At 39.4% G+C, this 27,560-nt stretch overlaps 1 protein-coding gene across 9 annotated transcripts in view; it reads right to left on the minus strand.

Moving 5' to 3' along the window:
• QKI (QKI, KH domain containing RNA binding) overlaps window positions 1–27,560 on the minus strand; it is a 163,511-nt gene that overhangs the window by 115,634 nt on the left and 20,317 nt on the right. For all 9 annotated transcript variants that reach the window (XR_001941960.1, XM_018570312.1, XM_018570310.1 and 6 more), the window contains exon 2: window positions 8,612–8,757. Coding sequence is in view for 8 of the 9 variants with exons in the window: in XM_018570312.1 (XP_018425814.1) it covers window positions 8,612–8,757 (146 nt within the window). In the remaining variant the exon portion in view is untranslated. The remainder of the gene's footprint in view (window positions 1–8,611; window positions 8,758–27,560) is intronic.

Raw genomic sequence — 27,560 nt, forward strand, 5'->3', positions numbered from 1 at the left:
ATATATTAAATTAAGACATATGTACCTAGCATAGTGCCCCATCTGCTCAGCATGTTAGTGGCAGAGCGTACCATCTGCCCAACATGGCAGTTCATGGCACTATACTGGAAATCCCACAGTGTCTTAAGGTGCCCATACACTGCACGATTCTCGTACGAGAATCGCGGGAAATCCAGCGATCGTACGAGAATCGTGCAGTGTGAATGAAGACGTGCAACCGTTTCTACTGTACGGTCGCACGTCTTTTGTCTAAGGAGCATGCTAGAAAACCAGCCGAAAATCTTACGATTTTCGGCTGGTTTGAACGATGCTCGGGAGACAAATGCCGAACGGGCCAGTGTGTGCACGCGCACACTGCCCGTTCAGCATTGCAGTCATCGGTAGCCCGCCCCTCAGGGGGGCGGGCTTGCGATGATCGCAAGTACGATTTGCCTGTCCAAGATGGGCAGATCGTACGTTTTTTAAAATTACTTTACAACCATCGCAAGACTAAGGTCTTGCGATGGTTGTAAAGAGTATGGCCACCTTTAGGATGTCAACTGAGCAGCAAACCAGGGAGGAAATTCTGTGAGATCATGCTGGCCAAATGACTTTGCATATCACCCAGGTGAACTCCAAATTCTAGAGGTAAAAGGACTACCATAGTTAACGTAATGTAACAGAGCTGGAGAAATATGGAGAACTATTTTTTTTTTTTAATTGTAGTTGCATGTCAAAGCCTGGAAGCTGCTGCCAATAGCCGTCTTCCATAGTCACTACAACGGGATGCTTAGGTTGCAGGGGCTTAGACGGTCTACTGCAAGAAAAGCTGGTACCACTCAGTGGAAGCACTGAAGAATGCAGACTGTTACCGTGTTTCCCCGAAAATAAGACACTGTCTTATATTTTTTTGGGCTCAAAAAAAAACACACCAGGTCTTATTTTCGGGGTAGGTCTTATATTTTAGCAATTCTCCAAAATAGTACTAGGTCTTATTTTCGGGGTAGGTCCTATTTTCGGGGAAACAGGGTAGGAACAGAGCAATATAAAAGTTACATGCAAATTATGCTAACCACAGATAGAGGACTCACCTCCAGGCCAGTCAACATGTAGTCTGCATATTTTTCAGACAGCATAATTACTAATGGTCTTGTAAAATTATTAAAAGCACAATCAGGGAGGAGGACAAGTTTTTTTGTTGACCAGAACTCTGCTTTAAAGTTTTAGAATGCCTGTTTCCTTGTCCCAAGATAACGGTCAGGATATAGATAGCCATTGTTTTTTACATTACGTTTGTTAATTTACAGAACACAAAGCAGTCTGAGTGTATTGTCTAGGGCTGCAGCAACTAATAGACATAATCGATTGAAAAAGTGGTCAACTTTTTCAATCATCGATTAATCGGCCTCTGATTAGTTGGCCCTGTTCACGGCTCCCCAACTCACGCTCGCCGCTGCCAGACCTGCCCACCCGCATCAACACGCCGCACCTCCTCCCCGCCTCACGCTCACTGCCCGCCCACATCCACGATCGGCACAGGGAGGAGCAGGTGTGGGGGGGGGATGACAGCCGTCGACAGACAGGCCCGATCTCAGAAGCAAGTTGCTGGAAGACTGCTCAGGTAAGCCTGCACTTTCCCACACATGGTGCTCTATAATGTATTGCTGGGATTTGTATTCCTCTGTAGCTGATGGTACATTGTGCTGTATATTATACAGAGCAATGTACCATCAGCTATAGAGGAATACAAATCCCAGCAATACATTGTACACCGTATTTGTATATTGTATTGCTGGGATTTGTTGTATTCCTCTATTGCTGGTGGTATTCTGCATTGCGCTGTATAGAGGACTACAAATCCCAGCAATAATACATTATACGGTGGTGCAATGCCGAATACCACTAGCTATAGAGGACTACAAAACCTAGCAATAGTACATTATACAGTGCAATGCAGAATACCGCCAGCTATAATGTACTATTACTGGGATTTGTAGTCCTCTTAGCCGGGGCCATCCTGCATTCATTGCTATATAATTTTACACTTTTCATTTCACTATATTGCACAACACATTTTCTTTTTTTAATTCCACCGCTCCAAGCTTGCTCCTGTGATGGACTGCAATCTCAATACAAGCTAGTAGTCCAATCACTGGAGCCATTTTTTAACATGTATTTTATTTTTTATCCGATTAAATCGAACTTAATAATCGGCTAACTAATCGATTTTGAAAATAATCGTTAGCTGCAGCTCTAGTATTGTCTGTGTGATTTATTGTAGAGGTCAGAGTGTAAAAGACCTGTCAGCCAATACCAAGAGTCAAAGAATCTCAGACTATAAGTCTATTCATCCAAGCTCAAATCTAAATTTTTTGCATACAATTTTAAAGCAGAAATATTTGTGATATTAAAAAGTGTATTTAAAATTAATATTAGGGACACTTAAATGACACATAAGCAACCTGAAGAGTGTTTTAAAATGTTTATGTACTAGGAAAATCTACATCAAGAAAAATTAGAAATAAAAGTTGATTTAAACGGTTTTTCTTAAACATTTGTTTATTAAAATAGATTTGTATAACAAAAATAAAGACAAAATAATATAGTACATCTCAAAGCAGTAAACGGTTCTAGGATCTGAAAACACACTCTGGTCAAGTGAAAATCCCAACTTGAAGATGGTTAAATATTACTCTTCAGCCCAAAAGCCTGCTATATTTTCAACAATACTGGTAGCAAACTCTAAAAATTGTACAAAATAACAATCTCTGTCATGGCAGCAAATTATATAGTGAGAGCAGTCAGCCGTTAAGACCTTCAACACTGGCATTTCACAATCTGCCAACAATCAAGGCTGGCAAGGCACTTTCTCCAAATTGTATATATAAAGGTGGGTGGAAGTACTCATATCAGCTGCTTTGTCTACTGTATCGGAAATTTGCTTAGTGTTGATTTATTATGCCCATGTTGTTCCACTTAATTAAAATGATGTCACACAAAATGCTCTGGCAAAATAATTTCAAACAGCATTAGCTACAGTAAATTGTAAAGGCCAAGAGGAAGAGGAGAAAATACATTCATTAACCCTGCTGTTCAAATGCTGCTATTCAGTGCAGAGCAGCAATTATAAATCTGTCAAGTAAGACTTGTTTATGAGAATTAACTTTAGGGTCTGCATGCTTACAACGTGAAGGGTAATGTATAAAATGTCACAGGTTCCTGCCTTTATGTGAAGTGCAAAAATGTGTGAAGCCAGAACAGGAAAGCACCCCATCATGAAAACAATTGTTTACCAGTCATAAAACCCAGTCAGATATAGGAGTGGCAAAATGACCTAAAAATATATTTACAGTTTAAAGATAACCAGAATATGTTTCTTATCTCACACATATTCGGATCACATAGGAAAAAATAACCATACTTCTAGTAAGCAAAAACAATTAGAAGCCATAAGACATTTCAAATACTTTAAACCTCCTGCATACTACCAACAATTTCTATCAATACAGAAGAATGTGTAAGTGTTGATGGAAAGCTGCCTTTATCCATTTGCTTGTTTTTGCAAAGGTGCTTGAAATTGACTAAAATAGGACAGTATGACATACCTGCAGGCAACACAAAACCTAGGGAAACCAAAAGTACAGCAAGTGGCCCAAGACGGTCTATGAATACAAAAGATGCCATGGATAGAATAAATTGCCATCCTGGGAGGACTCCAGGAAAAAGATTCACCAAGTAACCTTAATTGGTATTTCCCAGGTTGTTCAAAATTTTGATCCCGACTGAACAGGTAGATACTATAACTAGTGATATCTTAGAGCCACACATCTGGTCTGCACTTGGAAGGCAGCTCTAAGCAGCTTATAAAAATGCAAAGACCCTACTGTATCCCTCAATCTGGTATACCCACTGTCCTAGTAGAAACAGTGTGTACATGGGCAAATATCACTGTTAACCATTCTAAGAACAATAACTGAGAAAGGAAACACACTAGTATAAACAAGAGGTGGGGCCATCCAGGATAGGCAAATAGTGTTATGCAGCTTCGTTGAATAGGGAGAATATATTTATTCTGATTTAACAGATTTTTTTTTTTTAATGCACTCCCAACACAGCAACACAGCCACCAAGTACCTAATGAAACCAGCTTGGTGAAACACTCGGTAAAAGGGATCTAGGGAGTACACTACGCAGATAACGACTAGAAGAACAGTCTACAAACCTGTACACCAAGCTCCCCTCGTAAAGGCTAGCTATAAGTCAGAGCTATTTGAATCTGGAAAGTGTATACCTAGTTTAATCGGTGGAGTTTATTACAAAGCTATTAAAAAAGTTATTTCAATTAGTGTTTATCTGCCATGTGTGTTTAATTACCAGTTTCACTAAGATACCTACTGACTTTCTGCAAAAGAAAGTCAAATACTGCAGTAATGAATTCAGCTACGACAGCTATGCAATCAATTTATGAATAAAAAAAATATTGAAAAGTCCAACAAACCCAGAGGAAAAAACATTTTATATGCAACTTCCACATTGTTACACACTTGTTCTAAAATGTTATTTGCAGACTAGGCACTGAAGGGAATAAACAATCAATCTGTAATCACGCTGCCATGCGTCATAATAGTTGAGATAAAACATCAACCACACAGGAAGGGCATTGTTTTAATAAGTCAGCTGGCTCAAGACTTCCAAGCTGGTCATACACTGCTCAAACTTTGGCCAATTCTTGTTGAATCAATCAAAATTAAAGCCACGAATGGCTGAACCTGCAGCTCATATTGAAATGATCAACAATTTAACAATTATATGGACTATATCAATATTTAAGAAAACTGAAATTTGCTTTTACAGGCCACTAAAATCAACTCAACTTCCCAATTCTTCTTACCCCTGCTCAGATACAAATGACAACTAAAAGAACTCCAGGAATGCTTTTTATTTACCTTTGCAGTAGGGCTACCACCGCATGGCAAGGGTTAAGCGCTCATTTGTGTCTAAGTGCAAAAATAAAGTTATACTCTTCTGAAGCCCTGAGCCAGCCAGCTGTCACAGCACTCCCTCCAGCTTGTCTCCCCCTCCCTGTAGCATCGGAATCTTCCTTAGCATCTGATGATTTACGGGACCTTAGACTGCTGCAGAAGAAAGGGGAGAGACGTTGGAAAGACCAGTCTAAGAAGAAGCCGGCTTCCAGCCTCCAGTGAAAATAACTTTTTTTTTTTTTTACCTAGACACAAGCACTTAACCCTTGCAGTGTGCCGATAGCCCCACTGCAAGCGTTAATAAAACATTTCCTGGAGTTTTTTTTTTTATATTTTATAATATTCTCTAGAACCTGTTTTGCTTCAGGTCAAAGATTATCATTTTACTAAAACCACTATTCTATAACCCCAAATGTATTTTCAAATTTGCATTTAGGCTGATTCACTAAAGTCATACATTTCTTACATTACATCAAGGTAGGATAATTATAAATTTCCACTCAAACACTAGCAGTTTTTATATAGTAACTTTATCTTTCCAGCATCTTCTTTTGAGTGATTACTATTGAGATTTTATTTGGTTAGCAAGTTCCCCAAGTTCCTCATTTTGTTGCCGTGATTAAACATTTTAACAAAATGGTCAAAAAGTATGTGCAAGCTGTTTATCACTGCTGCCCTTTGAGCTCCACAATACTCAAAGGACATTAAGCTTTAGATGTGATAATTACGAAGTTCTTGAATTTGACTAAGAAGCCACAGAGGAACACCAGTAGCGACTTGCACATTAATCAGTTAATTTTTTTTGTTTTTTATGGGTTATTATAATTTAAAAATATTTATTCATTTGTGAGAACAGTTTAACACTGAAGCACATTCAGATGAAAGACTTCAATTACCGTAAGTTAGTTTTGTTAAATACGTCTTCAATTAACACTTCAACTCAACAGGGGTATCATTTGTTTTTAAAGGGCTTGAGTCTATTTTTAAGGCTGGAATGAACTAGACTAGGACATATTAACAGCAATTAGGCCTCAACCCTTAAAAGTAGAATACCAGATTGAAGCAGTTATACACAATATACAATCCATAACCGCATTGGCACAACAAGGTTTTCAGAGCTGCTAGTCATCCCAATACTTTGCCTTAAAGGGAAAATCCTACCAAAGCTGTTGTCAGAGGTGGATAAATTATTATTGAATACAGCTGCCAGTCTGTCCAATTCCGGCGCCAGCAGAATTTTTTTTTCTTTTTGTAGCCAGCTCCATTGACAAAAACTAGAGAAAATCTCAAAAGTTAAATGCCAGCTGTAATTTAAGGCTCCTGGGATTTGTCCAGTCCTGCCATAAGGAACAAATAGCAGTAGTCCATATGAATCGATCATAAGTCACCTGCTTTACGTTCTCTATGCTGAAGAATACCAAAATCTGATTCTTAGTTGATAGGGTGAACATCTCTTAAACAAGTTAGTAAATTCAACTGATTTAAAGCCCATTTCCACCTCGGCAGAGGTATTTTTTTTTTTAAAAAAAAGGTTCCCAGAACAACAACACAGGCAAATCCACGTTTCTTTGCTGATGCTTTGCTTCAAGTCTAAGTGGCATGGAGACCTACACACCCCAACAATCCATAATATCACCAGTTATCAGCAAGACTCAACCCAAGGCCCCATTTCCAAAACGTATTTAAAACATCTTAAAAATCTATAGCAAGTTTTAAAAATTCACTTTTTACTGGAGATTTTAAGCACATGTAGCAAAATACGTTTTAATTTGTGTTGATATTAGGAACATCTTCTTTGAAGAGTCTGTGTAACTGTACAGAACCTTTCAGTGTAATTCATGAGTGAACTCTGATATGACTTATTTTCTTTCTCTCCGAGCCAATTTGTTGTTGATTTACCCCCATTATGCTGCAACCTATAAACTGAAAATGTTTTGACTGCTGTGTGCCTTTATCAGGAAGTACAACTATTATTGCATTGTATCTAAAGAACTGTTTTAGCAGTGCTGTGCAACACCCAGGTGATCTTCACCAAAATTTGAGCTGACACTAACAGCTATTTCCCACTATTGAGTAAAAGATACCAATCTCCAAACTCTTAAGATGGCCTTACACCAGTAAGTTTTTTTTTCTAATAGTTAATAGGGTCAAATCACCAATCATTTTCAACTACAGAGCCAAAAAAAGGTGAACCAACAAGATAAAAATTGGGATGTTAAAAATCAAACAAATAGCAAACGACAATGGTCAAGTTTCTGATGGCATTATCGAATGTTCTGACAAGATTTTTCATGTAAAAAGGTTCATACATGTATGGCCAGCTTTAAACATCAATCTGGGGTTCTTTGTCACCCAACTAACAATGTATTTTGTGCCCTTACACCGCTTGTTATATTCTCTATTGATCAGGCATTATTGCACTAAAATGGAAATTTGATGTAGAGTGATATTTCCTAAACCCATACTGGAACTGACACCGAACTCCCTTACCAAAATGTCATGTTGACCACGGAATATTTAGTACCAAGGAAATTTCACAGATGGGACCTATTGCACAAGTGTCAACCTATCACGGTACCACGCTTGAATTCACTGAGATCCTGAGAGCGACCTATTCTTTCACAAATGTTTGCAGAAACAGTCTGCATGCCTAGGTGCTTGATTTTATACACCTGTGGCCATGGAGGTGATTGGAAGCCCTGAATCCCAAAACTTTTGGCAATAGTGTATATACTAAACACAGAGATATATTCATACATATACATGCACATATGGCCAAAATACCTATCGCCATGTTAAGTAGAAACATCCCTTTGCAAAACAAGACTCCTTCCATAGGCATGACTAGGCCTGAGCAAAATTATGCATAGGAGCAAGACACAAGGTGGTCACCCTGCATCTGCAAGGTCTCAACTTGGTAGAATTTCAGGTCTTTTTCCGGCATGCTGTCCAAGCTCTTCTACAGACACACAAACAAACCGGCAAGGCTAAGGAACGCGAACGTAGTGGTCAGCCACAGAAACTTGTAACAGATAAGAAATACATCAAGCTTGCTACCCTTCAAACCAGATATCCAGCAATTCTTTCCACCCAACTGGCAAAAATTGCTGGGATGCTGGTTAACCCATCTACAGTCTTTTCAAAAGTGGCTTTTTAGAGAGCTGCGACCAAAGACCCATTTAATTTCTCTGAGGCATAACAGCCCAAACAAGTCACTTACACACAAATATTGGGGTGCAGGGGGAAAAAAAAAAAAAACATCTGCTCTGGTTGTTGAAGAAACCATGAGCTTACAGCTTTTGCAAATGCAGCAGACATAAAAAGGATACTGAGGCGGTCTGCTGCAAGCGGTTCAGTTCCGACATAACCCTATTTCGTTAGAGAGCTAAGAGCATATGGCTTTTGGATGTCTACACAACAGAGGCAGGTAACTACCATGTGTAATACACATGGTAAATAAATAGTCTGGTGACCAGGTCTCTAACAAAAGCTATAGAAATTTGTAAAACGCCTTTAAAATGTATATAGGTAGCCAAAACTCAATTGTGTTTTGTATGCAACAAAACTGAAGAAGTTTATTTTTAAAAAAGGTAGCCAAGTAGAGGAATACAGTAAATATTAATTTTCATTATGTATATATTTATACTTACATCAGGGTATTCTTTCACAGGCACATAAAGTTTTTCTTGTAACTGTACAATAGGTCCAATACCATCTGGCAGTTCTGCACTTCTCTTGTCATTGTTGCTACCATTCATTGTGTCATTGTACATGTCCTTCCGCACTCTGCTGATCTCTAAAACAAAACAAAAAATACAAGGAAAACATGAAAAACTGCAAAATGTATTTAACCTTCACTTAGAAGCATAGCAAATAAATCGAAAGAAACCATGCAATATATGAAACACCATTCAAAAAAGGAATAGATTTTTTTTTTCCCCTCTGGATATATTTTAATTTACTTCCTGCCCTAAAGATGCAACAGGATATTAGAGGAGATCTTTCTAAAGTGAATGCATTTCCCACTTTAAAGAGCTGTTATAGGAACAGGTCTCGCCATTTGAGGATTGTTCCTCACTTTTTTCTCTGGTGACAAGTTAAAAATTTTGGATTTCCCATCACTTTCTGTCACAGCGACAACGTTCACCAGCAAATATGTAGCATGCTTTTAATTTGAAAGGTCACTAATAGAACTCTGCAGAAAATATATCAAGTGTGTCAAATATATCGAAAGGGCAACATAATGGACCTGAGAGACCAGTGAAAAATGCTGCCCCAAGCAAGTAAGCCAAACTCGCTCCCAGGATACAAGCATCCGTATTATGCTCTAGACTGTAGTTTGTTTTACATAATCAGCTGGTTGATTTTTTAAATGATAACCAAATCCCTAGCAATGCAAGAGATTACTCTGGATTAGAGGTTTGTACTCACTTGCTATTGTAACAGCCTTTACATTATTATGCTTCCTCTGTGGCCATAAGATTATATTCAGCCTACATAGGCGAAATTTAAAAAAAAAGATTACAGTGCCCTTGGCAAAATCCATAGATTTCACTTTGCTTGTAAAAGGTTCAGTGTAAAACATGCCATTACCATAAAAAAAGTTTTATATATATAAAAATCTTAATGTGTAAAATAAAACTAAAGGCTCCTGTATGACAGTCTAAACAAGTGCTAAACCAAGTTACTATGTGACACACAAGCATCGTAAAGTAAGCAATAAAAAACTTCCTTTACTTTCCATGACTAAACCAGATCTGCCTTCATTTGCGTCTCATGCTCCCCCACCCAGGCACTGCTGCTCACAGTGGGAGGGATTCAGCAACAGAGGAAGGAATGCCAATCCAGAAAGCAGTGGACAGTATTACGGAACGCTAGCAACGTTTTGCCACGCGTCCGATCGCACTGCGGACGTGGGGCGTGCAAGCGGTGCCATTGAATTTAATGCACCGCCACGTCCCCTCCTGCCCCAGAAGGCGGGGGAAGTTTCTTAGCGACCACGGTGCGTTCCAGCAGCTACCGCTCTGGAACGCACACACTTTTCGGTGTGAACAAGCCCTTAAAAGGGAGTACATGGTTCTATGATTTCTACACATGGATGAACTGCAGTTAACTGGGGAACAGTTTGCTACAAATGGCTAATGTTTAAAGCCATCTTCAATTTCATTTTTAGAGAAGCAATTAAAATCAAAACAGTTTCAGGGAGGGGTTATATTAATTTTGGTAACCAAGTCAGGAGAAACAAGAGTAAATTTATTAACCAAAAATTAAAAGACGCAAGGCAGGGTTTACTTTTAATTGAATTAAAATGTCACAAAGTGACATTTCATTTATTTATATGCACAGCACTGCAGCCAATTACACAAGACAGCCAGCAAACCAGCATTCGCAAAAAAATTAAAATAAATTCAGCCATGGTAGCTGTATGATTTTCATATGCCTGGGTCCCCTTTTAAAAATCCTGTGGTTGCAGATATGACCTGATTCTCTACAGAGTGCTCCAGTAGTCCTAAAAAAGTCAATGCTCTAACATGCAACAACACCTCTGTGGTAATTAACTCAGTATGTCCCCCTTCTGCTTTTCTTTTTTTGCCTTACTATTGTGGCCAGGACATGGTCTACATAGAGTTAGCATGTCCTCCCTGTGCTTGTGTGGGTTTGCTCTGGGTACCCAGGTTTCCAACAACATGCGTGCGAGTTAATTGGCCCCTATCTAAATTGTTGTGTGTGTGTGTCCGCGCCCAAAAGATAAGGACCCTAGACTGTAAGCTCCTTGAATGCAACCATTGATGAGAATATACAGTATGTACAAGTCAATTCTATATAAAGGCCATAAATAGATAATAGTGAAGGGCCCCATCATAATGATGGTCCAATAGTAAAGAGTTGGTGGAAGAGCAGCGCCAGCAGCTATAGAAGTTGGTTTCTATACTCAGTGTACTGTTCTTGTGATTCCTGACGCATTATACAGAAAATGAGGACATACAATACCCTGAATGTGCCTGCTCTACACAGTGAATGGCAGATTTATATGGTTAAAATAAGTCATAGCTTCATTATAAAAATGAAATGCTGATTGTTGGACATATGCAAAAAGAAAAAGCTATCCACACAAATTATCTGTGTATCTATATAACCACAATAAAAACCTTAGCGCATCAATACTGCCATTGAAAATGTTGGTGGAATGGGAAAGAGGACTGTTCTGATTTTCTTTTCGTCAAGTAGTTGGGCTGATGAAAGACATGCAGCTGGACTAGGGAGGTAAGAGTTCTATAGGCCTGCAAGCTTACCACACAAAAGAAAATGATTGAATTTTGAAACTGAGAGAGCTGACAAATCAGCAAAAGTACTGTCCATTAATCACCAGTGTGACAGTTTAATCATCCTAAGTACTATTATAAATAATGCTCACAGAAGAAAGCCAGATTTTATTTTAACTCTTTATTACATGTTCTAGAAAATATAATTCCTAACAGAAAACCAAACATGAATGCTGGAATGATTTGCCTGCATTAGTGTGGCTGTATACTAGGGCTGCAACAACTAATCGACATAATCGATTATAATCGATTATTGAAAAAGTTGTCAACTTTTTCAATAAAAAATAAACTGCTCAAAAAAATTAAAAGGAACACTTTTAAAACACATCAGATCTCAATGGGGAAAAATATAATGCTGGATATCTACTGTATATTGGACTGGGTAATGTGTTAGGAATGAAAAGATGCCACATTGTTGGATGAAAATGAAAAATTAATCAACCTGGAGGGCTGAATTCAAAGACACCCCAAAAATCAAAGTGAACAAATGATGCAGCAGGCTGGTCCACTGTGCTGAAATTTCATTGCAGCAACTCAAAATGGTACTCAATAGTTTGTATGGCCCCCACGTGCTTGTATGGATACCCGACAGCGTCGGGGCATGCTCCCAATGAGATGACGGATGGTGTCCCGAGGCATCTCCTCCCAGATCTGGACAGGTGCATCACTGAGCGGCTGGACAGACTGAGGTGCAACCTGGCGGCGTCGGATGGACCGAGACATATACTGTCCTAGAGGTGTTCTATTGGATTCAGGCGAGCGTGGGGGCCATTCATGGATAAGCCTCCCCAGACCATCACTGACCCACCACCAAACCGGTCATGCTGAACGATGTTACAGGCAGCATAACGTTCTCCACACCCTTTCACATCTGTCACATGTGCTCAGGGTGAACCTGCTCTCATCTGTGATAAGCACAGGGCACCATTGGCGGACCTGCCAATCCTGGTGTTCAATGGCAAATGCCAATCGACCTCTATGGCGCCGGGCAGTGAGCACAGGGCTCACTACAGGACGTCGGGCCCTCAGGCCACCCTCATGAAGTCTGTTTCTGATTGTTTGGTAAGAGACATTCACACCAGTGGCCTGCTGGAGGTCATTTTGTAGTGCTCTGGCAGTGCTCATCCTCTTCGTCCTTCCACAAAAGGAGCAAATACTGGCCCTGCTGATGGGTTAAGGACCTTCTACGGCCCTGTCCTGCTCTCCTAGACTAACTGCCTGTGTCCTAGAATCTCCTCCATGCTCTTGAGACTGTGCTGGGAGACACAGCAAACCTTCTGGCAATGGCACGTATTGATGTGCCATCCTGGAGGAGTTGGCATGTCTGTGCAACCTCTATAGGGTCCAGGTATCGCCTCATGCTACCAGTAATGACACTGACTCTAGCCAAATGCAAAACTAGTGAAAAACAGTCAGAAAAGATGAGTAGTGAAAAACAATGTCAGTGGCCTCCACCGGTAAAACCATTCTTGTTTTGGAGGTAATCTCATTGTTGCCCATCTAGTGCACCTGTATTTCATTAACACTAAAGCAGCTGAAACTGATTAACAACCCCCTCTGCTACTTAACTGACCTGATTAATATACCAGGAGTTTCATTGACTTGATGCTATACTCTGATTAAAAAGTGTTCCTTTAATTTTTTTTGAGCAGTGTATATAGTGCCCTCAACTACATGGACTTAACCAGGAAGCAGTGAGCCTCCAGTAGTCTCAGATAAAAAAGGCACAGATTTTTAAATGTACATTTTTTGCATATATGCATCTGTGATAAAGGTATGCAAGCTAAATAATGCCCATTTTTTTTTTCCACTTCTTTAAATCCGCCCAAATACCTGGTAACCTGCCAGTTCCCATTCTAATTTTCATTCTGACCACGCCAAGCATGGAAGCAGAGCAGCGTTGGCATGGTCAGTTTGTAGATCCTGGTTTCTCCTTTTGAGATACAGGACACAGTGCCAATGCACGGCACTGCATTCTTGATGGATAGCGGCTCCAAGCAAGAGCCTCACTGTCCAAACATCAGTCTGCCTAAGGCATAAAAAAAAGTATTGTATTACCGTAAGATTTCTTTACATGTTTTCAAAAATACCTTAAGGCCTGGGTTCCCAGCCTGTGGCCCAAGAGTCAAATGCAGCACTTTGGTGCTTTTGTCCAGCCCTTGGACCACAGCAGTCAATAGTGAGAGCACCGATTTGTAAAGAGACTGCAACGCCAGTCATCTCTAGCACACCACGCTGTGTCCTGCACCAAATCTCCAGTCGCCTACCACACCTGTAGCATATCCACAGTTTCAGACCATCTCTTGTAGTATGTCTACTGTCTCCTGTAGCATTACATATACTGAACATGATATGCAGCCCTTTGATGCCAGGGCCATAGTTGAGGCCTACTATACCTTGTTGATAACCACTGCCCTAGCACATAGCCCTCTCCTCTTCTGGGAGTATCTAATTATGCTCTGTGCTGGCCTATCTCCTACTCCTCTCCCTATATGACTGTTTGTAGCTGCCAGAGAAGGAGCAAAGAGGAATGCAATAGATTGTCACTTGAGTGTCAGCTCAGAGTCTGCTGATATGGAATCCAAGAAGGCAGCACCCAACAGCAACCTCATGCCTTTGGATGTCTGTCTACACAAGGGAGGCTTTTACAAGTAAATAAAATGCAACAAAATACCTTAAAATGCATTTACAAACATATGTGCAGATATATATTGAAATTCGTGGTCTGACAACAGGTTCTTTGAGGGGAAAAAAATGAATTTTCAAATTTCAGTTGCAAAAAATGCATTGATGGTCTACTTGTTGGTTTTACTAGTTTCTTGGGATCACACTTAGTCATATTTATCCAATCTTTGTATATGTTAATATATAACAAGCATTAAGGGAAAAAAACACTAATATAATATAAGAGTATAGACTAAACACATTCCAGTTTCAGTCTACTGTCTGAACAACAAGAACGAATAATAATCAGCATTTCACAAATTTCTACATTTTAACGGAGCATCTCATTATGGAGCAACAACATTTTTAGCATACAAAAATATATATATAACATTACACTCACAAAGGTGGAATTGACAAGACAGAATCACATTTCTTTCCTATACTATGGCTGACATGTATTCTATTTTTATTTTTCTGCCAGTTCGCTCAGACAAAGGATGACCTTGAAAACAGGAGGCCTTGAAGCAGACAGCAGCAAATGCTGTATTATTTTACAATGTTAGCCAACAAAAGGTTGCACTTGTTTTTAAATAGACTGGTAAAGCTCTAGTACAACTTAAAATATTTACTGGACTGTTAGGGGGAAAAGAAAAAATTCAATGCAAATACAATTTCTCCCCATTATTTTATACACCCTCACATAGACATTTGAACATCAACCTTTGAAAGAAAGAATGGCTGTTCTAAATACTTCTGGTGCTAGAAATTAAACTACAGATGTAAAATATGCACTGACATCCTTCTGTGAAAATTGTCAGCCATTAGCAAGTTGAGTATAAGCCAGAAAACCCATTCCCCATAGAAACTGCACATTCATGCATTTCCGCATTCACTTAAAGTGTCTTATTTTTTTAAGCGTTTTTGGCCTTTTTTTTACTACAAAATCTTTACCAAAAATATATTTGTGCTGCAATTTTCTCCCAGATGTGGGACTTTCTTCTGATAATTTTTGTTCCGATGGCCATAAAGCTCTGCATGCTTCTGGACTATATCAATAAAGGATTTCATATCTACCCATCCCTTGGCTGCCATTATGGTGCTTAACATGTACACATGTACAACTAGCAAGTGGACTGGGGAAGCACTAGTCAGAGGAGGCAAACCTTATTTTCTCCAGAGTAGCATTTATGCACAGTAAGGGTAATTTATCAAAACTGGAGCAGAGATTAAGGAAAGGGGAGGGAGGGAAAGGGTACATATTTGGTTATTGAAATGAATATTGCACAATTTGAGGCAAATGAGTTTGCATGATATATAAAAGGGTACACAAACACATTGGGGGAGAGAGGGATAGGAGCACAGGAAAGGGGTTTGAGAGGAGTATAAGTTTGTATTATATTGGTATGAGGACATGCTTGTATATTTAAAAGGGAATATTGTAGAAGAAAAGGGGTAGGGCACATGCACAGGTATAAATAGGTTATAAGATTACTCCTCCACCTGAGGATGTGGGAATTGGCCAAAGTACGTAAGGAGAGAGAGAGTACGTAAGGAGAGAGAGGAAGTTATTGGGGTATTGACGGTAATAGAACAGAGGAAGAAAGAGATAAGAAAATGAAAAAGGAAGTACTAGTAAGGCGATATAAAAGTATAGATGAACAAGTATAGAAGAAAATATATATATCTTGAATACAATGTATTAAAGGAGGTTTTAGTCTTCTTTTGAATATGTAAAATAATTTGTCAAAATTTTTAATAAAAATATTTATTTTTTTTAAACACGGGAGCAGAGAAAATCTGAAGCAGCTGTGCATGGCAACTAATCAGCTTACCTCTGTCATTTTCAGATCTTAACTGAACTGAAGATAGAAGCCGATAGGTTGCCATGGGCAACTGGTCCAGATTTTGTCTGTTCCAGTTTTGATAAATTCTCCTCATTGTGTTTACATGTGTTTGCATTGTAAACAACCTGCAGCCTGCTGTATTTTTCACTACATAGCATCCAAAAATGCATCCCACTGCATCTGGTGTGAACGGGCCCTTACAATTGTGTACTATTCCATTCTATTGTTTAACAGACTGAGGGAAGTCAACAATATTTTATGATTTCTTCAAATTTAACAACCCATTGCAATATTTACCCAAGAATGGACAATATATCCTGCAAGAGGTAGGTAGGTTGAAAACAAAGCATGGTGAACAGAACATCAGATGAAGATTTTGAACTTTCCCAATTACTAATGATATTGGTTATCTGTATCATATTAAACCGTGTGTTGCTACACTATGGCAGACTTTACTGGATCCCCAATTCTAGGGGGACTACAAAACACAGTACTAGAAAATATATATTTGTAAACTTCCACCAAAACCACCTGAAATCAAGGGAATCATAATGCGAGATCATAAAAAGAAGGTCATCTTATATGTCAAAGCCTGAAACTGAATAAAAAGATATTCATACACAAATCGAGGTAATAAAATTATACAGACGCAGTTGTGCAATATTCTAAATTGAGAGCCCACTAAAGCCACTGCGGTTGAGTGCGCTAGCACACGCACATTATTGTGCATGTAAAAGTGCATCGTGTTATAACAGCCATTCACTTGAATGTGCTGCCCAACACACCAAAAATTGTGAATGTACCACTGCTGGCAGCGCACTGCAACGCATGTCAGTCGGTAGGTGTGTTGATTATGAATGGCACAGCATCACACAAACTCATGTAGCATGTGTTGCCACTACTTGATAGTGTGAACGATAACCGAGAGATATAATCCAACCAACGGGACATCAAAAAGCTAGTTTTGAAACATTCAGTTGGTGTCATTTGATCTCTGCTAAACAGGTATGCTGGCAACTCGAGCACAGTACAACTTTGCTTATATCACCTAAATGCCTCCAGTAATAACAGCAATGCAGTTAAATTTAATTTTAAGGTCAAGAATACTAGGAAGAGGTCAGTATTTATCATCATGTGTGTCCTGAGCACCATTATAAGAGCATGTAATAATCTCCAATAGCGTCCTTTCCCTTTACTGCTCATCTAATCAGAGCTAGCATCAGGGTACTGTAACACACGTCCTAGTTTCTTAATGTCTGATAGAGGAGCAATTTAAATTATTGCAGTTTCGGAAACTAGTAAAACATTTTCTGCATTCTTACAAGCCCAATTTATATTCAACATTTGTTGAGATCTCTATGAAAGCAAATTTATTAGCATCATTATGATCGCTCAACTTGCTGTGTAGATGCCATAGATATGCAAAGTTGAATTTCACCGTCCATCTGTTTTCTCTTTGTGCATCACTAGTCATCTAAACCCACAGTCGAGATCAGTCACACACACACAAAAATATCATAATTATGCTACAAATGCAACACAGCAAGAGATGAGAAGGGGCTGGGAAAAGGACAGAAAGCAGGTCGCTGTTGCGTGAGTGACTGGTTTAGATTTAAAATATGTGCACATCTTCAATGTATTTAATCTGCCATAACAGCAAGATAATAAAGCCAATTCAATATTTATAAAAACATGCATGGATCTTTCTGTTCAATGCAAGCGCAATTTCATAGAGGAGTCCTGGCTGACAGCTCTCATCATTTCAAACCGAGACTAATCTGTTTGAGCAGGTTTTGCCAACTCCTCACAACCCCAATGCAGTTAATAATAAACTTTGACTGTATAAGAAATGACAATGGCCTCTTCACTCCTATATTACTATTGTTTCACCCTCTCACAAAAGAACCGTTAACCCAGGCACTGCCAGTGTGGTCCAGCCTTTGAAAAGCACAGTTCAGGCTGATGTATATATTCAGGCTATATAGATAGATAGAGATAGAGATAGAGATTTGTGCAGCGCAACTAAATATTGGTTAAAAGGAGAACTATGAGGTGAGTGCTTTACACTCACCTCATAGTTCTAGCCGACCTGTGACAATGAGACTGTCACAGGTCGGCTCAGTAGATCGGGAGGTGAGCGAACACATACCGGGTTCGCTCACCTCTCGATCCTGTCACGGCTCTCTGCCGTGACAGGGGGAGGGGCTGGATTCCCCTCTCCGATCTGCCAGCGCTGACTGACGGGGGAGGGGGCGGGTACAGCTGGCTCTGCCTCTAGATAGGCAGAGCCAGCTGTCACTCACGCAGCTGGGCGGATCCCGTCGTTTCTCAAAAACGTTTCCCGAATAGAAGACCAGGCCAGCCACTGCTACTCTATCCTTGTTCAGGGTGACTAGTCTTGTATCTGGCCCCTTGTGTAGTTTTTGTTTGCAATAAGGCTGTAGTGGGCAAGTCCTACTGGGTCTCTCCTATAGCCCTGCTCCCTACACAGGATATGTGCCGCACAGTCATGAGGTCACTGATACTTTTAAAAAGGTAGTATTTGGGATTACAAAAAAGGCATTTAGAGCACACAAAGTGGATTTATATGCCTTGTGCTTATTAAGGTAATATATCTAAATAAATTGTTTTGCGCCCGGAGTTCAGCTTTAAGTGGCTTCGTTAAAGTCTATCTGAATATTTGTCAAATGGTACACAGACACACACTATATGCATTTTTCCAGAACCTGTGCTAAAAAATGAATCGGGCCACCCATCAAACTGATGGACATTACACTGTTTGGAGGAGAGACATGTCAATGTTTCATTAGACAGAACTTGACAATTTTCAAGCATTCAGTTCTTTGACTCCACAAAGTCACAGGATATGCATGACAGCACTGGCAACACACCAAACAGATGCATCTCCATCTCTGAGAAGGAGAATTGGAGGAGGCAGCAAAATACATGTGCACCCCAAATCAAACACCAACAGCCAGCTAGATTCAGCTATGTCATCATTAAGGACGCTTTCACTGAGGAAGCAAGCTGACTTCTATTCATGTCTATTTGGCAAGAGAGAAGCACCTTATATAATACAGAAGGTCCCAAAAGGAACACAATTTTCCTAGAAGGGTACAAAAAAGGGCTCAATTCACAATGTAAACACACCAGGATAAATATACTTGTTTTCCCTAAAAAAAAAAAAAAAGTGTCAGTTATTTTCAGAAGATTAAAAATGACAGTTACATTGCTAAAATAAAAAGGTACTCAACCTTGTTTTAGAGCCTTCAGAATAGAGCCTAGAATGCATTAAAAGAGGGCTATAGCCCGCTACATACTGAGCTTTGGGTCACGGTAGGAGGTTAGAATATGTCCTCCCGTGACTCTAAGGTCTCGTTCACACCTAGGCGTATTGCATATGCGCAACCGTCGCGCGTTTTTTACCGCGATTTGCTGTAAAAAAGTTGCACGTTTCCGAAGGCTACTTGGCTGTGGCCCAATGGAAACGAGCAACAAAACGGCCCAAAGTAGTACCTGTACCTTTTCAGGCGTGGGTCGTTTTGTAGCGCGTTAGGGACGGGCGGAAATACGCCAAGGTGGGAACGAGACCATTCAATACAATGGGATTTATATTTTTGAGCGTTTTGTAGAGCGTTCGTCGAGCGTAGAACGCGCTACAAAACGTTCAGGTGTGAACGAGGGCTAAAGAGAACCATGGGATAAAAAGGTTATCCCATAGTTCTCTTAAATTAAATCAGAAATGCATATCACATACAGTAATACCTTGCTTTACGAGCATAATTCGTTCCGGAAGCATGCTTGTAATCCAAAGCGCTTGTATATCAAAGTGAATTTCCCCCTAGGGAATAATGGAAATTCAGATGATTCGTTCCACAACGCAAAAATATTCATATAAAATGATTACAATACTGTACTATAATATAATACTGTACAAAATATAAAGAAAAATAAGCCAATTACCGGTACCTTCGTGGCCGGTGTGAGAGAGACAAGAGAGGAGGAGGATTATTGTGTAGGATGACTTTCACTATCACTAACGGAATCACTGCTATCTCTTGACTCAATGGAATCTGTTTCATTTCGTGAAACCTTAACAAGGAATCTATTCAATGTGACATTGCATTGTCGTTAAACAGACTCATCGCTCGCACTGCTACAGCCTTATTCAGGTGGTGCTTTTCTACAAAATGTTGCTCTTATTGTAAGACATTGCTTGTATATCAAGGCAAACTTTTTCAGAAATGTTTGCTTGTCTTGCAAAACACTCTCAAACCAAGTTACCTGTAAACCAAGGTATTACTGTATTTTGTTTAGTTACATTTGATCTGTAGAAATTGATCTGTAGGGACAAAGACAAAAAAGGCAAAGATGTACGCACCCGAAGCTCTGAGCCAGCCAGCTGTCATGGTGCTCCCTCCAGTCTATCTCCTCCTCTACAGCACATTTGAATCTTCCTCAGCATCCTCACGTCAATACACAGTGTATAGAACAAGATGATTTATGGAAGCTTAAGGTGCCCATACACCTTACAATTATCGTACGATAATCGTATGCAAATCAACTTTTCGTACGATAATCGTGAATAGAGTGCCCGACCGATAGTACTGTACAATCGTATGACTTTTGATGGTCAAGCATGTTTGAAAACTTTGGTCGATCATACGATGTTCGCATGACTGGTGGCGTTTCCGTCCGTCAAAAGTCCTACGATTAACACTGCGCATGCGCAAATGAAAATAATTGCGGTCAATTACCACAAGTCGTCGAGGTGTTTTTTTTCTAACTACCGCTGATTTAACCTTGCGATAATCGGGGCAGGATGGGGCCGTCATACAAAAATCGTACGCCGGTTTGATCGGACGAAAAGTTTCGTCCAAAAATCGTAAGGTGTAGGGCACCTTTAGACCGCTGCAGAGGAGGGAGAGAAACATTGGGCAGCCTGGTCCAAGAACAAGGCGGGATAATCGGGTGAGTATAACTTTTTTTTTTTTTTAAACAAACACATTGAGCACTTAACCCTTGTAGTGTGTGGGTAGCCCCACTGCAAGGGTTAATAATAAAATACTAAATTTCTGGAGCCACAGTGGCCTAAAAAAAAAAAAAATTGATTAAGGCAGATTGATGGGGCAAACAAAACGTGTAAAGGTGATGCAATTCGCCAGGGCACCCAAATGTCCTGTCTTGTGTAAAAGATAAAATACTATTCTTGACAATTGCTCCAGTTTTCTTTGCAAATAAGACCCATTAAAACCTAGGGACAACCAATTACAGTAAACATGCTTGATAACATTAAATTAAAAGGTTAAACAACTCTTGACTAGGAGACAATAAAACAAGTGATTTATGTAGTATGTGATTATTATCTCCAAGTGTTACAAAGTCATGTGATATATGTCCTGAGATAGATAACCCACACTACAGCTGGCTGTGCCTTTACTTGACAGGAGGCAGATAAAAACACATCCATCTTCCCTCACCTGCAGCTTCCAATTCAGCAAGACAAAATCAGAGGGAATATAAGCACGAAACCAGCACAACACAACTAAAGAATCTGGATTTTTTGGTTATAATTTTTGTGCTTTGCCGATAACGATCGGGACATGTATGGCGTGAAATGAAGCCTTAATTGGAGAATGCGGTGCTGGCTCTGACAGCAGCGTCCCGCTGCAGCCATGGTGACCAGCCGTCCGGTTCCACGCCTCTTAGGGTATGTGCGGCCAGTCATTGTGTGCCCTTCCCCCACTGTTACCTCGGGACTGAAAGTGTGGCGGAGTCCACATCAGATCGATGTGTGCAGCCATCCCCATCCATAGACATGTGTGTGGGCGTAACCAGAAGCTGCAGCTGGAAACCTGACAGCGGCAGACCATTCCCTCTATTCGGCTGATTGACACCCCTGGGCGGACAGCTGTTCTCTCCACAGCCATTATCCTCGTTCCTTTTCAAAATGTCTGTATGCCTCATTATGTGATCCTAAGGTATTGAAGATTTTTATTTTAGCCATGCATGTTAACCACACTTATCTCATTGCATTATGTCCTTTGACTTGCCTTGCTGGTACTTGTTTTTATTTGAATTATGGCGGGAGTAGGACATCATAATGACGTCACGGGGTCACTGCAGGCTGTGTGATAGGTCTGCTCACGAGTTTAGGTGTGTATGTATGGTTGTGTTTCTTCACTTGTTCTGCCTGAAGGGGATCCTACGTGACCCCCGAAATGTCACACTGAGCATGTTATGCTACTTCTTTGGCATGTACGTCAAAAAATAGACCTGTTGTTGGAGTGCCGATGTCCATATTCTTTCGTTTTTGTCAGTCCATTCGACACTTGTGTCGAATGACTGTCTCTCGCTACACGCGACGGCTCTTTTACCTTGGTCATCCCTTTTTTTTTGTTTTAGAGAACATACATTACATACATACATACATACATACATACATACATACATACATACATACATACATGGCTTATATGGCCACAACACAACTTTCAAAAATTCGATGCTAGAACCCTTTGTTTTTAATCTGTAAACAAACTCGTTATATTTAATGTTTTACTGTTGGAAAGTGTTGGGCTCACCTGTTTATAAACAGTCATTTTTAGTTACAATTAACTGAACAATGCCTAAAGCTTTGAACATATAGTGCAGTCAATGCATTTTTCCCATCTAAATTCATTAGCTTCTTCAAATCCATCATCATGTTGTGATAGATCTTAACAGCTGGCTGAAGTTAATTTCAACGCATTCCTCCCAGCCAGGTAAATTAAAGACTAGAGGTTTCCATCCCCCCACACATATAATCAAAAGTAATTACTAGAGTTTTAACAATTCTTTCTTCATCACACTGTACAAGTAAGTATAATGAAGAAGATCTAAACAACTAGGTATGCACAGCAGGTTGATCTGCACATCAACAATAATTAACAAACGTATTAACATGAACTGACACTCACAGGTGCTAGGTTGTGTGCACATCCTCCGAGTAGCTGCATCTAATAATTTCTCTCATGAAAAAGAAAATTTTTGTTTCTCTTGATCATGCATACATATCCTATTCTTATGTATCAATTATACATCCCTAAAAGACTACTCGTGAGGGTTACTGACAGTAGATGGTCAATTCCTTCAAGCCATAATAACCAGCTAAAAGGAAAACTGCAGTGAAAGAAATATGGTGGAATTCATTGCCAACATGTCACCTATATCAATAGTATGAGGATCTGACCCTGGAACAAGCATCCAGATAAGTCAGTGGGAAGTCAGCACTCCTAATCTGCATACTCGTTCTAGGTCTGTGAATCAAAGTAATAAAGTCATTGTATTAGCATGAGTGACAGGCAAGATGCATTTTCAGAAGAAACCGCAAGCAATGACAGCCTCCATTTTCTCTCAATGCAATAATCCTAGAAGAGAAACCTGTCACAATCTTCAGCAAATTGTAATGGAGCATGCCACCAATCATAATGTAGATTAAGGGCATTGCAGCGTACATCATCACCTATGTTGTGCACAAGCTTTGAATGCAGGAGAGAGCTGGGGCTTTCTTTCAAGTCAAAGGTTTGGGTTTAAAGTGATAAAATAAAGTCAAAATGTTGCATCCAATAATGGATTGGCTTTAATAGTTTGTGTGATTGACCTGGACTACAAATACATATGAAAGTTTCTGCACAACACCCACTTGCAACAAGCTTATTGAATGTCTATTACCTTAAAGTGCTAAAGCAAGATGATGCCAGGCAACTAGCAGAAGGCAGCCAACAATAGTAAAAAAAAACCCTAAAAAATTCTACCAATATATTAACAGTAAAAAGGTAAGAAAGGAGCAGATAGGCCCAATAAAGGACGAAAACGGGAAGTTACAAGTGAGACGCAGAGGACCGAGGCGCTGAACAATTTTTTCTCCTCAGTATACACACTCAGGAAATGGCAGCATCCATATTTTTTTCATGACAAGTATACTTTAAAGAACAAATTGACATGTTTTCTTTATGTTGTGATGCATAATGGTGAGCTGTGGTACATATAAAACACATAAAAGTATTTCTGCTTGCGTATAATCATTGTAAATTTACAAAAACAAATTGCTAAAAAGGAGCTTTTTAAAAAAACACACAAAAAAAAAAAAAAAAAAAAAAAAAAGGAGAAAAATAAGACCTCCAAGTTTCTGGAAAAAAAAAATATCAGTGCGTTAAATTTTGTCTAAACCTGTGACATGGGCAGAAATACCATTGGAGAGACACGCAGCAAGTGTCTGGTGCTGTTGGTTTTCAATACAATGTCATTTTTTATACTACCATCTGTGGCAAAACAAACAGAAAGCAACAAATCTGCATTGTATATAACTGTACATGTAAGCGGACAGAACTGTTACTCAGAAGACTGCCCAGTCCATGTGTTATACCTATGCAGAATAACAGAATGTCATCAATTTATCTTGGGGCATAGAAGAATGTGGCCCAGGTATTTTAGCAGTTTTTTATTTTTTAAAAAGGGGACATTCCCTCAATGCTAGGTACAGGTCACACAGCTAAATAGCTTGTCCCAATTAAGATGAGCTGGACTGGTCCGGATGTCAGGCTCGACAAAAACAGACCCACCTTGCTAGTTGAGGACAACCTGTCATTCTTCAGGAGACATAAGCCTGTTCAAAGCCAGTTTTAATTTATTATTCAAACAAACCAAACCCTTACTTTTACACAGTTATCTTTGGACAACTAACACTAACCCCATATCAAGCAAGGACAAGCAGTGTTGTTGTCTACAGGAATGTAGAAGAAACGTTTAAGCCATATTTCCAAATCTGAAAAACTGCCCATCAATTTGAAAAAAAAGAAAATACAGTATTCTGCTGTCATGAGTGTTACCATTTAAAAAGGGAAAAAAATACAGCAGTATTCCAGTTTTGTTGTTGGAACTGCACTGTGTACAGATGGTATCCATCGTACATGAGCTTTCAAGAATGCATTAATCTCTTATGTTAAATAAGAAATCTGCATGGTATGAAGGGCTCATGCATAATACCATCTGTAAATATTTTTGCTGTTAGCCCAATAAAAAAGAGAAATCCAACCAAAACTAATTTTAAAGCAACATAACATGCATCTAAAGAGTTACTAAGATTAGTACAACTCGCTCCTTTGCATCACATATTAAAACTTTTCCGAAGAGAAATATGGGGGCTGCCATTGCTGACCGCCAACTGAGAATTCTATTCGCTTCACCTTTATGCCAGCCCACTCCCTTTAACTCTGAGTCACTGACCTTGAAAAAGTATACATAACTGGGAAGTGAGACATCCATAGCTGGATACTTGTTTTGGTTTAGCAACTCAAAATATGAAAACAAAGGGTCAGCATGGCAGCTGGAAATCTAGCATTTGCAGAATGAAAGTAGGCAATGGCAGCCTCTGATTGCGTTATTAAAAGGTTTCTTTTAAGATCAATACTTTCTGTGGAAGTTCAGGCAAAATTCAGACATGCAAAAACAAATAGAAATAGAAAATAGTAAGAGAATGCAAAACATACTGCACGTGATAATTAAGGACCTGTAGTTCCCATATCCATAGTAAACTATTCGGATTAAATGGCAGACACTTTGTTTAGGCTACATGTTACTTCAGAATTTTTCCAGAGCTACACAGCTTTATATTATTTATAATTTTATTACTATAATAAAAGATCAGTGCACTTTAAAAAGTGGCCTAAAGGGTAAGTGCAGTTTGTTTTAAAGTGACATCACTGCTCCCTCCTCGTGCACAGATACTTACGATGTTTTAACAAGCCCAGTTGTTTGTAATTACAATTGCGCTACACGTTACATATCGCCGCGAACGTCGCAGTGAGAGCAATCATTTTAGGGCCATCAATCACTGATAACACTAAACTGATGAGCGGTAACAGCTTTTAAAAGCGTCGCCTATGGCCAATTTTGGGTATTATCGTTTTTTGAGGTTTCGCGCGCGCACGCAATTTTAAGGCTTGACATGTTTGGTGTCTTTTTACCCGACGTGACCCCGTCTTTTATATTTTACCAAAAAATTGGGTAATAATAAATGTTTTATCATTTAATATAGGGGAAACTTTTTTTAAAAAAAATTTGGTAATTTTTCCTTAATATAGTAAAAAAATAAAAACCCCAGTGGTGAATAAATACCACCAAAAGAAAGCTCTATCTGTCCCCAAAAAAGGGTATAAAATTCATTTCAGTACAGCGCTGCATGACGGAATAAATGTCAGTCAAAGTACCGCAGCGCTGAATACTGAAAAATGGCCTGGATGGGAAGGGGGTTTAACACCGCGGATGTCAACTGGTTAAAACACTCATCTGCAGCCCCCAAAAATCCCATGCAAAGTTCAACTTTCACAAAAACTCTCAGATCTTTCCAAGTTTCACGAATGTTCAGATATGCAAACTCTAGTGATTGGAAATCTAATTTGTGGGCTGCTCCCACTAGCACCTTGATGTTCTCCGTGAGGAAGCCCATCACATTTATCTTCTAGGGAGGTGTGTAGGACCATGAACCCGCTTAACAATACCAAGAGTAATAAGAGTACCCTAAGCCAGAGACTGTATACACAACACATCTAAATTTTATTTAGCAACTGCAAACCATAATATGCATTCAAATCTGCTAATAAACCAAAGCCCTACCCGTTCCGAAAAACAAACAGAATGCTCTAGGAATCGGCGGGGTTAAAGGGAGAAAGGGCATAGGGACTCAAGTGGTAGCAATAAGTAGTACAATATTCACATGTATATGTAATGTAATAAACCTCAGCACGACAGTAAGCCATGTCCAATTTTCCCCCCAAATCTCACTTTGTTTTATCGCTTTAAAAGCAGTGGCTAAAAAGAGAATTAAATAAAAGTATTCCTCAGAATGTATTCCTAAATAATGTCACTATACTATCTGCACAGAACAACAGTTTACATTAGGTGTGCTATTTTTAAATAAATAGAAAATGTGTTAAACACCATTCATCTGAACTAAGTAGGCCAAAATATCCTGCTATTCCCGTGTTCTCCTCAATGTCGAAATGGGTGGATAAATTTAAAGCCTGTTCTCTCAAGAGTTGCTTTATAGGCAATTTTCAACCAGTATCAAGGTCTGCAATTTCCATTTGGCTGCCAGTTTGCGATTAAATTCATCACCTTTATTATAAAAATGTGCTTCACTCCATGGCCTGCTGCACAAGCATTGTAAGGAAGACATTTTTCACTGCTAACAGCTGCATCATTCTCAGGCAGCTACCACATCCATTCATGCATTAGCCGCTCCAACTTGATGCAGGAGGCCTATCACTCATACCAGACAAATCCTTAACAACTGTATACCCTGGAGAAACCAAATTCTGTACAGGCGGCATCTTTCGGTTCGTTTTTTTTGGAACCCTGCCATTTAAGATTCTCCTAGAAAAGACTTGGGACAATATAACCTGCGCAGACAAAATAAAAATTCCAGTGACTTCTATTAAGGACCTTAAGTGCAGCCTACATCCATCACTCATTTTACCCTAGTCACAACACTCCGGTATTAATCTTAATTAGTAAAGAAGTAAAAATGTTTAGTAATTTTCCAAAATAACCAGTGCCAGCATGTTTTATCCTCGGTTTATAGTGTTCACATTACAAGGTAGCATAAACCTTTTTCTTCTTTTGACGGGAAGTCATACAATCAAACTGAACACCATGATCACTACTATAAAAACGTTTCTATTACAGCAAAGAAAAGGTGAGAAATGGAATTCAAAATAATCAAA

Source organism: Nanorana parkeri, unplaced genomic scaffold, assembly GCF_000935625.1.
Source record: "Nanorana parkeri isolate BGI_ZX_2015 unplaced genomic scaffold, ASM93562v1 scaffold1504, whole genome shotgun sequence".
NCBI lineage: Eukaryota > Metazoa > Chordata > Amphibia > Anura > Dicroglossidae > Nanorana > Nanorana parkeri.